Source organism: Triplophysa dalaica, chromosome 2 (genome assembly GCF_015846415.1).
Source record: "Triplophysa dalaica isolate WHDGS20190420 chromosome 2, ASM1584641v1, whole genome shotgun sequence".
Taxonomy (NCBI): Eukaryota; Metazoa; Chordata; class Actinopteri; order Cypriniformes; family Nemacheilidae; genus Triplophysa; species Triplophysa dalaica.
In genome coordinates, this window is record NC_079543.1 from 12,460,998 (window position 1) to 12,474,653 (window position 13,656).

The 13,656-nt window shown below is 40.1% G+C and overlaps 1 protein-coding gene across 4 annotated transcripts in view; it reads left to right on the forward strand.

The window, feature by feature from the left end:
- Positions 1–13,656, forward strand: part of znf827 (zinc finger protein 827) — a 67,880-nt gene that overhangs the window by 12,298 nt on the left and 41,926 nt on the right. For all 4 annotated transcript variants that reach the window (XR_008909171.1, XM_056768694.1, XM_056768676.1 and 1 more), the window contains exons 2-4: positions 5,021–6,214; positions 8,393–8,565; positions 11,648–12,146. Coding sequence is in view for 3 of the 4 variants with exons in the window: in XM_056768694.1 (XP_056624672.1) it covers positions 5,021–6,214; positions 8,393–8,565; positions 11,648–12,146 (1,866 nt within the window). In the remaining variant the exon portion in view is untranslated. The remainder of the gene's footprint in view (positions 1–5,020; positions 6,215–8,392; positions 8,566–11,647; positions 12,147–13,656) is intronic.

Consider the following 13,656-nt stretch of genomic DNA (forward strand, 5'->3'; position numbering starts at 1 on the left):
ATCTCAACATTGTTTCGCTCAATTGTTCGCGGGTGCGGGCGGGAGCAAGCGCACAATTTGCGGGTGCGGGCGGGATTGGTCAGAAATTCACCGGGAGAGGGATTCAAAAAATCAGTCCCGCGCAGGGTTTACACGGTGTCCACCCGCCAACCGATTACATCACTTGGCCACCGCGGCACCGAATCCCACCGTCATTTTTAATTTTTGATGTAATAAATAATCACTTAAAACCAAACTACTGTTGCACCGCTGCTGCATTTAGCGTAAACGGAACAAGTGTCACAGGAAAGATCAGCAGCAGGAGTCAGATTTTATTCATCATGTGAGGAGAGTGAAGTGCTGACTGACAAGACGATGGCGGAGGCTTTTCTTTCAAAGAACACGTAGAAGAATATGTAAGCACAGTCATCAAGCCGGTTATGTTTACATTTTATTTTTGTTCTAATTTTAAAAAGCAGGTGCTTTGCCATTCATTTAACATATTTTTTTTTGTTTCGGCTATTGCTTTCTTATTTGTTTCTTAATTATTTAACGTAAACGTTTTTCATTTCGTATTCCCCTTCTTATTTGTTTCTTATTTATTTAACTAGCGTTTCTCGTGTCTGCTATTCCTTTCTTATTCGTTTCTTATTTGTTAGTTTTTTTGCACAGTGTGTGCCGTGATTACTCGTTTTGTTAAAGGCAACCTATCGGACGTTAAGGTTTTTTATATTCGTTTATTATTTTTGGCATAGTGTGTGGTTATTCGTTTTGTACAGTGTGCTTAATATAAGCAAAGTTCATTGTACGTTTTTGTAGTTTTGTGTGTTTTTATTAAGAAAGACATTGAACCCACCATTAAAGCTGCAGTATGTAACCTTGGTATTTGACCACAAGAGGGCGCATTTCCAACAATAACAAAGGCGAAGCTTGATGACGCTATGAAGCAGGTGACGATGGGAGATGTCGTTTTAAATGCGTTTTCGCCATAGCGATGTATCTAAATTGGATAAACGAATCATGATCACGGATGAGGTAATTTATTTGTTTTTGTATTACCTGTATATCTGATCGTATTATTTTATGTCATCATAATTAATGAACTGCAAGGAACGTGAAATGTTATGCTATATTATCCCGTTACAACTTACAGCTATTTGTTAAATGATTTGTTGGGTTAATGTTGTGCAGTGTTACGTGTTTATGGTTAATGCAGTGTTGTTTAACGTGCTCAAACCAATCGTTCTAAAATAAATAATTGATTTGCTTACCTGTCTATCAATACACTCGCGAGAGCAGAGTCTCTGTCAAGTCCAAGATTGTCGCGCAGCTCTCTCCATCTCGAAAACGCCTGGCCGATATTTATCCTGGTTTTATTCCTCCGTTTGTCACACAGTCTGCGTGTATCCAAATATGGACGCTTCCGTTTTACTGGCACTTCAATACTCGCCAAAGAGTAATCGTGATCCATAACAACCACTTCCGCATTTGACCATGTGATATTCTGGTCTACACCGGAACAAAGTATAGAGCGGACATTGCGTCACTGAGAGGCGACATTTCTTTTCCGGGACGGCCATTTATTTAAAATCGGAATTTCTCTGAAATAAAAAATCTTTAGAGACTTTTGAAATATTGTAAGTACACAACTGGAGGAAATATATCACACTGTGCAAGTTATTTTCTGAAATTTTATTACAAAATTATTACATACTGGAGCTTTAATTCAAGCAATTAACGTTCCCGAATTGCCGCTAATTCAAAACCGAAAGTAAAATGCCACATCCCTATTGTACCAGATGAAACTGATATTGATCTGAAAACCAGAAAGACACCATCATCGGTAACAACCGCTCAGTCTTGTGGGTTTAACGTTCACTACGTCCAAATTTATTCGGCAAATGCGTTTCCATTTCCCATTATTTGTGTGAACTGTTATTTGCAAAAAATGTAAAAACACCTCAATCTAGACTATTTTTTTTTGTGAATTAACGGTTTTCATATCAAAATTAGCCGTTTTCGTTTCTCGTTGATGCAAAACTTCAAAATACGCATAAAATGAGGGTGATGGAAACCAGGGTATTGTCATAAAAAGTAAAAGGCTTCAAGTTCCTGGAGAAATATACCTGTTCCTGGAGGGTAATTCTTTTTAGTAAACATTATAGTGTATATGAGACATTTATTTCGAGGGTCAACATGACTTGTACTGTGTAATGCTTTTATCTTCCATCCAGACCTCCACCACTATTGCATTCTAGCAGGTGAAGAGACTTTTTTTATTGGCATTCAGACAGAAACTGAGGGGGTGGTGAAGTATAGCACAAGGAACTTCTCAAAATAATTTACCTTATAGATCACAATTCAACTTCAATGAGAAGAGAGAACAGAAAACAAAGTGCACACGAAACACTACCTGCCTTATAAGAACTCGCAAGCATATGAGGCTGAACCTGTAATGACTGCTCTTCAAAGAGTTTGTTGGTGTAAATGTTATGAAATTAATAAACATAATAAAGACTAAATTAAATCAATAATTTAGCCACATAAATATATATAACTGCACCTAAATAAACATGATACTAAATATTATTGTACAGTCATCTGATTTATACTGTTGTTTTTTTTATAATGGGTTCATGTTACAAAGTATAAATGCAGTAAATAAAGAGTAAATCCCAAGCAATGACAGGGTACAGGTGTCAAACTCTGTTCCTGGAGGGCCGCAGCTCTGCAAAGTTTAAACTGTGCAGGAACTGAGTTTGACCTCCTTGCTCTAGTGTATAACACATAAGCTTTCATTATTTTCTGTATTTCAGTTGGTTGAGTTTAGTATTTTGTACTTGTGGTGGCTGGGTTCATAGGAGCTGGACTACAAAGCCTTACAGCAGTTTTTCTGAGGACACAAACTCATCCTTACCATAATGCCAGTAATGCAGCTAAATAGTATGGTTTTGTTCCCCTTTTTAAATGAAGAAACTGTACAAGTGTGTTTTAGAGGCAGAGAGGGGACGTTTCAGACAAAGCCATGCGGAACTGGGGCCAGAGGTTTGACCTTGGGAAATGTCAGGCCGCCCACGTAGTGGCTTGGCTGTGTCTGCCTCTCTGGTGCAGCAAGAAACCAGAGTGGCGGGGCGTAGCACAACCTAGCTTAACCTAGCGTGGCAAGCGCAGGGTTCAGTCCGAGTTTCTGCCACTGCCCCAGAGACCTCTGGTCAACAATCTAGCCATTTCTCACTAACAACATTATGGCCATTACTGCTTGTCCTCCCTGGTGTCACATGGAAATAGGTCATGCCTCACATACTTCACTGTTTTGTTCAGGTGACCGTGAGCTCAGTCAGTTCAACATACCAGCAGTACGTAACAAACGTTCAAACTCCCTCCTCTTAATGTTGAATTATGGGAGATAGAAAGAAGAATGCACTTGCGCTTTCTGGAATAGGTCAAATGATATCACAATTTTTTGACAACATCTCAGTGTTTCAGTTGTTATGAAACAGTCATTGGTACCAAGTTAATTAAAAGAAAAAGAGGACAGTATAGTAAAAATAGGAGCATTTTGTATCAGTGACGCAAGGAAATCCTAAAATTTGTCTTTTGCTTCTAATTATTAAAACGGACAGTTTAAACGCATTTGCGGAAGCGAATCACACTTACCAACTCTTGCTTAAAGTTTGAATGAGAGATGTTATTAAAACATATTTTTGTTCTCATACCACTGAGACGCTGGGTCGCAAAACTTATCTAATGACAGATACCTTAAAAAACATAATGGTCAAATAAAAAGCGCATAATCATTAGCGCATTGCGCCATCATTGCAATATTCAAAAAATTGCGCAATTTTATATCATTGCGATTTAGTCATTAAAGTTCACTAATACGGTCCAGCCCTAGCTTCCAGCCCGGCAAGAACTCTTGCATGCACACAGAACCATATATCAAGCTGTGTGTGTCAGGTTTATATCTTATTTTCTTTGATCTTACGGGTGATAAAGGCTGCATTGTCGCTATCATAGTGCACGATCGTACGAGGTCGTGGCGGTTGCCACCCCTCTGGACCAAAGTAAGCAGTGCTGGCCAGATGTGTGTTGACTGTAATGATCCCTATGGCTCGACGGGATGCCGTTGCCAGGTAGCGGCTTTTCCTTTTCCCTGTAAACAGAGAGCTTTACTCGCCAGACTTATGTTGGGGTCAGCAAGGTGAGACCAGCTTTTATGTGTGCGACCAGAAGTCGAAGAAAAGATGCTCAAATGAATTTTTTTCACTGATCACATTTTGAAGTCAGAAGTCCCTGGCTGTCTTGTCTCTACCTCCAGGTCTTATTCTCTCTCTGTCGCTCAGAGGCGTAAGCATTTAATTTGTTCAAGTGAAAGAAAAAACTCACACTTGATAAGTTTTGACATCCCCCTCATGCAAGCTTGTTTCTTTTTTTAATATGCTCTTGTGGAAGGTTTGTTAATATGTATCAGGAATATTCACATTTTTTGTTCGCCCTTGTCTGGCAAGCTGTAATGTTTTGCTTATGAATATTGATACATGAAGTGTATATTAATGACCCTTGGTGACCTTAACCCTATCCTTATTGGCTCCCTGGTGGTATCGGCGGGCTCATGAATATTTATCCAGTTCTGTAACCTCCATTACCCTAATCTTTGCTGTCTAGCCTCCCGGAAGGACCTGTCACCATGGTAACTCTTTTACTAGACTCGCTTAGACCCTGAAAAAAATGGTTATAAAGGAACAAAAAGCCAGTTATGCACGCCTTGAGAGGAAGATCTGAATCTGATTCCATTGCTCATCTTTTCAGAAAATATTTATTTAACACCATCCATTTTAGTCGTAATGAGAAAGTCAGTTGGAAAAGGTCAAAGGATGGCTGTAAGGGAAGTACTGTCAGCAATTTGTCTTAACAAATTTGCCCTTTAGGATATATAGCATTTATTAATAATGTACAGTTTTAATTTGCTTAAGACAAGTCAAATTGCAGACACTGTTATATTGTCTTGCTAGAATATCATTCATTGTTTTCTGCATTACAGATGTGGACACGGTAGAGGATGGTGGACCAGAAGGTGGCTCAGTCGAGGAAGATGGCTGGTTTGGGAACGTCTCTGACAGCCCCTCTGAATCGTCCTATGGTGATGTGCAGGATGAGCTGCGGGGTTCCCCGGACAATGGCCCCCGACCCGACCATGACACCTCAGCAGAGAGCTCCCTGGGCTGCCCCACGCCGGTTCAACGTGCCTCTCTGGAGCTTCTGGGCTTGGACAGTGGGGTCCTCTCGACCCAGGACACTCTGTCCTCTGTGGTGTCTTCTCTTTACGGAGATTCCAGCCAGGCCCTGGGGAAGCCCCTCAGCAGCAACCTGCGGCGTCTTCTAGAGGCTGGCTCGCTGAAGCTGGAAGGAGTAGACCGTGGAACAGGCAGAGGACCAGAGTCGCCCCCTATTAGCTTGGTACTTTCTCCATCTTCACATCACGCACAGCAGCTGAGTGCCCTCGCTAGGAGACTGGCTAACAGCAGCAACAACAGTGGCAACTCCAACTCGGCCTCGCCCGCATCTGTAGCGACTCTCAAGCAAGAGCCCTGTGACCCATTTGGCCCCAGCAATGGCCCTAACTCAGGAAGCAGTGGCTTTGTATGGGTAGGCGTGGCAGACAAATGGTCATCGGCGCCCAGCGGCAGCAGTCTATCACCAGATTCGGCAATCCAGAAGTTGAAGGCAGCAGCTAACGCCGTGCTCCAGGACAAGTGCGCAGTGGCATCCTCCACCTCGGCATCTTCATCCTCTTCTTCCTCATCCTCCTCCTCTTCAGTCACCTCTTCCTCCTCAATGGCAGGCTTGGGTACCCGGTCAGATGACACGGTGCGCTTTGAAGCGTTCGCTTCGCCCTTTAGTCCCCAGTCGGCCAGCTCCACACTGGCTGCCCTCTCAAAGAAGGTGTCTGAAAGGAGTCAGCAGCAGGTGGGCTCATCTGAGCATCAGGCCTCAGCTGGTTCCTTTCTCTCCCTGGTTTCCATGACCTCCTCGGCAGCTCTGCTAAAGGAGGTGGCGGCACGAGCAGCAGGGAACCTTCTGGCTGATAAGAAAGAGCCGGCTTTGGTATTGGGAGCAACTGAGGATGTCAAGCCCCTGTTAGACAGGAACCAGAAGGTGCCCACCCCAACTCAGACCATGGACCTTCTGCTGCCAACAATCCCCAAGGGAAGGGCAAAGCCCAGCAGTCAAGCAGGTAAGAGTTTCTTCCTGAAATATATGCAATTTTGTCTTTTTGGGTGTGGGATGAAACTAATGACATCACACTGGCTTAAAATGAGCCCACAACTACTACAGCTATTAGCATCAAAACACCAATATTAAAACAAGCTTAGTAAAATAAATTTGACTAATATATTTACTATTAAAAGTTGAAATTACGTTAAATAAGTCTTTTAAAAAATGTAATGCAGCAAAACTTTTTACAGTGTAGCACCCAATCCTGGAAGGATATACCCTATATTATATTTTTGACCTTAATCATTTATAAATAGTTATTCTTTATTTTCTGAGGTAATAGTGTCTATAGCTTTGATTATTACACAACTGAAGAATGCACTGTGTAGTGATTCAGTAGTGCCATAAGGTCATGCTTCGTCTGGAAGAGGTTGGCTGCTGAATCTGGGAAAGGTCTGTTTGCACAGTGGGGGTTTGCTGGAGTTGGCGGCACGTTCCCAGACCCAGCTCATCTCCCGCGGATGTGCAGCCTGCCAAACGGAGGCCGGCAGTTTGTGTGCTCCCTATAGCCTGAACAGTCGGAGACCATCTCAGCAGATTCTCCCGGAATTTAGGTCAGACTCCAGAGCCGGCACAGCCATCAGAGTTTCCATTCAGCACAGGCTTGGGATAAAGTGCCAGAGATATGGCTGATCTTTGGCTAATTCGTAAAGTTATATGGCTTGGAGTCAGGACTGACTGTCATAAAAGACTCAACTTAGTCAGTGTAGAAAGGAGAGTGAAATAGAGTTGAAATGGTTTAGAATGGCTGGGATTTGACACACAAGAGAGACTGTAATGCTCTCAGCGATCCAAACATGGTTAGTCTGATATTGCTTGGTTTTTAAATGTATGGGCTAAATACCAAATAAAACTAACTGAATTAAAATCCCATTTGAGTTTCACCTGGCTTGGAAGATGGTCGCCACAGAAATATCTGTCCAGTACAAACCAGGCAGAAAAAATAGAAAAGGCGCTAACAGCTCGCGTTTCTTTCCCTTGATACCAAAGACCTTCAGTCATTGTACGTCACGAGCGGTTTCCACAGTGATCCCTTTGCCGGGAGAGGTTGAGCCACAGATGGTGGTTTATTGTTGCAAATAGGCAGTCTCGAAGTTTTACACCCCGGGTCAATGAATGCCTGAGCGCGGTAATTTCACCAAACACTGATTACCAGATGTTTTTCGAGGAACACGACTGGAATACTTATTAAGCCATCCTGACAGGCCCTAGTAGAATTTGTAATGCAATCATGCCAGCTTCTAATAAGACCAATTAAGCTCTAATGGACACCGGATATGAAGCCAACAACAATAATCGGCTTACTAAAAACATCCTCGTGTTTGGCTTCCTTTGTGAGACGTGTCTTTGGCATTGATCGGCATAATCGTGCCTCATAGTATTTATCTCATTCACACGAATAGATGGAAAGGTGACAAGAGTAAAAGGCTTTTTAGCCTATGTGTTACTGTGTTCCTAAAGCACATATAATATTTAAGTGTCTTTGTCCTTCTACTAGTTTATGTTTCTACTAGTTATATTTGCACCTCGGGATGATGCATCAGCTAATTTTTTTTATTTATAAAAACAACATATTTTTAATGTGAGATAGTTTTAAAAAGTCAAAATCTACCAAAATTCCCTTAAAAGACAAATTAGTCCACTTGGCAGGTATATTTAAGGTGCTGTAATGTTTTGTGCTGGTATTAGGCATACTACATCAATATGTAATTACGTAAATCTTCAAAAAACATGTCAAATCAACAATACAGTCTATAAGGTAATAGATTCTTATGAGTGAAAGACTGCTGCATTATAAAAAATAACAATTTCTGCCCCCCCTTAGAGAAATCTGATATATTGCCATATATGAACAAATGTCTTTTACTTGTGTCCAAATATCAGATTTTTGTGGAATTTAAAATTATTCTTCAATTGTCTTGTCTCCTCCTTTTTAATCTCTCTTATATCAATCAATAGTCTCTTATAGTCTGGCATCTTTGAACAGGGCTTTGCATATAAAAATTACAGTCATTAAAAATGTATAACCATCATGATAGCAATCGTAAAATATGGTTTTAAATATTTAGCATAATTTTCTCACCACAAGCTCTCAGTGTTATAAAGAATCTGATCAATAAGTATTTTTTCCCTCCAGGTTCTCCTGAGGATGGAGGGAAACCCTTTCAGTGCCCAGTATGCGGTCTGGTGATCAAGAGAAAGAGCTACTGGAAGAGGCACATGGTGATCCACACAGGCTTGAAAAGCCACCAGTGTCCCCTCTGTCCCTTTCGATGTGCTCGTAAAGACAATCTCAAGTCACACATGAAGGTGACTCCAGTCACTAAGCAACACACACACCAAAATGTATGACATCCATATGTAGATAATTCCATCTCATGCAGAATCACAAATGAAAAACGTAATTTATAGAAAGTAGGGCCACAGGATTTTATTACTCGAATCATGATTTTTGACTATTTAGACCAATTTTACATAATCATATAATATATTTTTTTAGAGCTGTGAATCTTCATTTGCTCTAATGCTTTACTTACGATTTATTTACAATTCAGATGGTCACATTTCAATCCATCTTAGTCTTCCAGAGAGAGAGGACAGTTTATTTTACAGAGAGTTTTTTTTCAGTTTATGATTTTTATTTATGATTTGTGACAAGTGTGGATTAATGTATTAATTCTGCATCAGTGTCAAATATTATTATCCCGATGCGTCGAAAAAACTGAATTCTAGAATTTGCATAGTTCTGTTCTCTCGCAAACATTTCCGCTATTAATAATGAAACTGTACACTCCACAAACAATCTTTTCTTTAAACTAGATCTTTGTTTGTGACTTGCTGATCATAATAGGGAACCTTCTAGTTTTGTCACTAGGTGTGAATTTAATATATGTATGTTGTCTTATGGTCAAGAACAGGGATCTCCAACCTTTTTTTTAAGTGAGGGCTACCTGAAGAGATAAATCATCAAGAGGGCTACTTGTTGGATACAATAAGAAAATACTTTCAAACTGTAAAATGTGCGATGCATAATGTGATGCAATATATTTTCATTTTACTTAAATTTTAGGGTTAAGTTATAATTAATCATACATATTAAATAGTTTTTCGTCTTTAGTCTAGCTGGTAACGTTATCCACATGAGGAGTAAACTTATTTAACTTGAATTTGCGCATACAGAATTAGCCTACATAAACATTTGCTATCAAGCACTGTATCCGTCAAGTGAGTCAAAGAGAACAAAACATACCTTCTTTATAATTTGGCGTCCAAAATCACTAAGGAAAATTTAGGTTTCTGCTATAGAATAACTGTAGGTTGTCTTATTTCATAAATAGGCTATATATTATAAATTATTTGCTGCTCAGAGCTAGGGTTGGGAATCGAAAATCAATTCTAATTTGGAATCGGAATCGAAAGGCTAGGAATCGGATCAAAAACAAAAGAAATAGGAATTGAATGCTTGAGATTATAATTTGAATTCCTATTATCAATTCCTGTGTGCATATGTTCAGAAAAGTAAAAGTAAACGTGTTGCGTAATCTGCTGATATCTTAATAATAGCCCTAAAAATTAACAATATTTTTACTTAAGTAAGCATATTTTAACTATAGTAGTTGGATTAAAAAGCACAGGAACCACAAATTAACCATAGTTTCATTAAAGTTACTACGGTTTAACCATAATATAGTTCAGCTATGGTAATACAAATTGTAATAAATCAGGTAAAACATGGTTCTATGTGTATATATATATATATATATATACACATATATATACACTCACCTTAAGGATTATTAGGAACACCTGTTCAATTTCTCATTAATGCAATTATGGTGGTGGTGTAATGGTGTGGGGGATGTTTTCTTTTGCACACTTTAGGCCCCTTAGTGCCAATTGGGCATCGTTTAATTGCCACGGCCTACCTGAGCATTGTTTCTGACCATGTCCATCCCTTTATGACCACCATGTACCCATCCTCTGATGGCTACTTCCAGCAGGAGAATGCACCATGTCACAAAGCTCGAATCATTTCAAATTAGTTTCTTGAACATGACAATTAGTTCACTGTACTAAAATGGCCCCGACAGTCACCAGATCTCAACCCAATAAGGCATCTTTGGGATGTGGTGGAACGGAAGCTTCGTGCATCCCACAAATCTCCATCAACTGTAAGATGCTATCCTATCAATATGGGCCAACATTTCTAAAGAATGCTTTCAGCACCTTTTTGAATCAATGCCACGTAGAATTAAGGCAGTTCTGAAGGCGAAAGGGGGTCAAACACAGTATTAGTATGGTGTTCCTAATATCCTTTAGGTGAGTGTACATATTATATATATATATATATATATTTATGCAGTATATATATTGCAAACAAGTCAATAAGCAGGCTTAATGTCCATATAGGTAGTTTCTTAATGTTTTACTTCAACTGTGGAATCGGAGCTGGGAATCGATAAGAATTGAAATCGATAACGAGAATCAAAATTGGAACCGGAATCGATAAAATACAAACAATTCCCAACCCTACTAAGAGCGCACATATGGAACACAATAAATGTGCGGCTTTCGGAGGTGACCATGAATACCTATTTAGAAACGCACTGTATAAGTCTTTTATAGGAGGTAATAGTGATCCACTTTCCTGTCAGACTTTGGCTAAAGTATTTTAGAACAGCATTCCAGATGGTGTACAATGAGTATAATGTGTGTCTTTGCGTTTTGTGTGATATGTCTATGCACAGAATGCACATCAAATTCACAGTGATTACATTTAGTGCTCTTTTGCATATTTGTTTACTTGAATATATTTACATTGGCAAAGCTTAAAAACACGCAAATGATACGACGATGCAGCACTCATGTGTAGCTTTTGTTTGTTGAGCCCTTTGCTTGGCGGGCACCACAAAATTAATGCAGTCTACCAGGTGCCCGCAGGCACCATGTTGGTGGCCACTGGTCTAAAATGTATTCCAATAAAACTACATGTATGAAATATTAAATGATTGTAAATAATATTTGAAAAAAAATGTATACCATAATCTGTTTGCACTCGATACTGATTGGCTGGAAGGTGTACATTTAAACCGTTTAATGGAATGCTACCTGTGGATTATCCCTTACTTGTTGTTTAGGTGATATTTGTTTATAACTCAATTTCGTTTGGCACAGTACAGGAAAACACAGTAATGTGGACTGATATGCCTGTTAACTAAATTTGCCAAACCATTTAAATTCTCAATTTACTTATCTCTGATTTGTTAAAGTTTCTTCAAAACACATAATTCAATAATATTTAATTGTAGCAGGTATAATCCTGCAACCCTGTGAGAGTATTCCTCTATGATATGCTTATTTTTCATCTGATCAAATTTTTTCATCTTCTCAGGTCCATCAGCACCAGGACCGCGGGGAGACCTTCCAGTGTGAACTCTGCCCCTTCACATCCTCTCGCCACTTTAGCCTCAAGCTGCACATGCGTTGCCATCAGCACTTCCCTCGTCACGACCTTAAAGTCAAAGATGAACCCGGCACTGACACAGAGGAGAGCGAGAGCCTGCTCATGGGGGATGGTTGCGCTACTGGCGATCAGGTGTTGAACACAGATACTTCCACGTCTCCCTCACTGAGCCAGCCTGATGTACGTCTGCTGGCCTCCCCTGGAGAACCCTCAAACCACGTCCAGATTAAGGAGGAACCCCAGGAGAGGGATGTGTCTGTGATGTCTCCCTTCGCCCTGTGTAGGGAACGGCCCAGTAGCAGCAATAGTTCTCTGGATCTATCTGGTCTTAAGTCCAGTCCACCAGGCCCTGGACCAACAGCTGCCTCGCTCTTTAGCCCAGACATCACCACCAAGACGGCCACAGACCTCCTAATAAAGCTCTCAGGTAGGTTGGGATAAAGCATGTTTTTTTTTTAAATTGAACAAAAAGGTTCTCATAAAGTTTGGTTATTACAGAGACAGTTCACCCGAAAAGAAAAATTGTCAACATTAATTCGGCATCATGTCGTGCGAAATCTGTTTAAGACTCTCCTCTGGGGAACACATAATATTATATTTTGGGAAATGTCTCAGTGGTTTTGTGTCCATACAGAGGAAGTCAATGGAGCCAATGTTGTTTGGTCAATAGGTCTTATTTGGTGTTCAGCGGACTAAGAAGTCATACAATTTTGGAATCACATGAGGGTGAATGAATAATGAAAGAATTTTAATGGTAACTATCCCTTTAACCTTTTAATATGCCTGGCAGTCTGCACAAGGAACAGCATATTAAATAGTGTTTCCTGTGGTGACACTTAATTTACAGTGCTGCGACAAAATAAATTATGTTTTAGCTTAGCTTTTAGTTGTGAGCTTGGAGTCTGAATTAAGTGTACACTTGTCTTAAATACTTCAAAGACAATAAATAGATGGCTTTCTTTTGCCATAAACAGTGACAATCATTACAAAAGTCGTACCATACATGGGTCTACAGTGCTACCTAAAAACTTACTATGGAATAATCGGTCTTTGCGCAGAATAAATTTACCAGTGTAACACACCTGCAATACAGTTTGGCAGCTGCTTTTTTGTGTGAAGCGCGTTTGTCGTTTTGCTTGTTCGTGTGTGACGTTAATCAATGGCGCACCGCTATTTTACTTAGTTTTGGTCTATTTTGCCAGTGAAACTCGTTTTCTGGCTGCATTGAGTCCATAAAACTAGATGCGGATACGCAATCCTGCTGTTTAAATCTGTCATCTGGCTGGTCTGGGTGAATGAGCTGCACAGTTTAACATACTACAAGCGTGAGAGTCGTGGATTTGTCTGCGGCTCACTTTATGAAGATATGAACACATGAACTTCATCTCCAGAGTTGCTCTGAGAGTTTATTTCACAAGCATTTTACAGTTTCAGTACAGCTACAATCAAACACAGTGAAACTCAAACGTTTTCGGGACAACCAATCAAAATAAAAGTCCTGTTAACCTGAAAACTCAGATGGAAAATCAAGCGTAGCGTCAGTTCTGGCTGGTCACATGAGTCTAGCTTGAATCAGCCAATCACATCAGGTGCAGCTAATCAATGTTTACCAATAGTCATACAATACATACTAGACTGAGTCCTATTTAGGTTGCCTTTCTTGCTCCTTATCAGCTGCTTAATCGTGCCGCACTCACTTCTGCTTGTCATCGCCTTTCATGATTAATTTGTTCTTCTCTCAGCTCGCAATTTCTTTAGATATATCCACGTTGTTGCAGCTCATCCAGGCGTATGTAAGCAGTTTAAGCCCTCGTTTACGAATTACTTTACTCGATATGCTCACTAGCTCGGACATTCGATGCACTATTCCAAATCATATGGATAGCTGTCTGGATGATCTTTAGTTTTACTTTTGCTACTGCTGCCAGCCTTGGTGC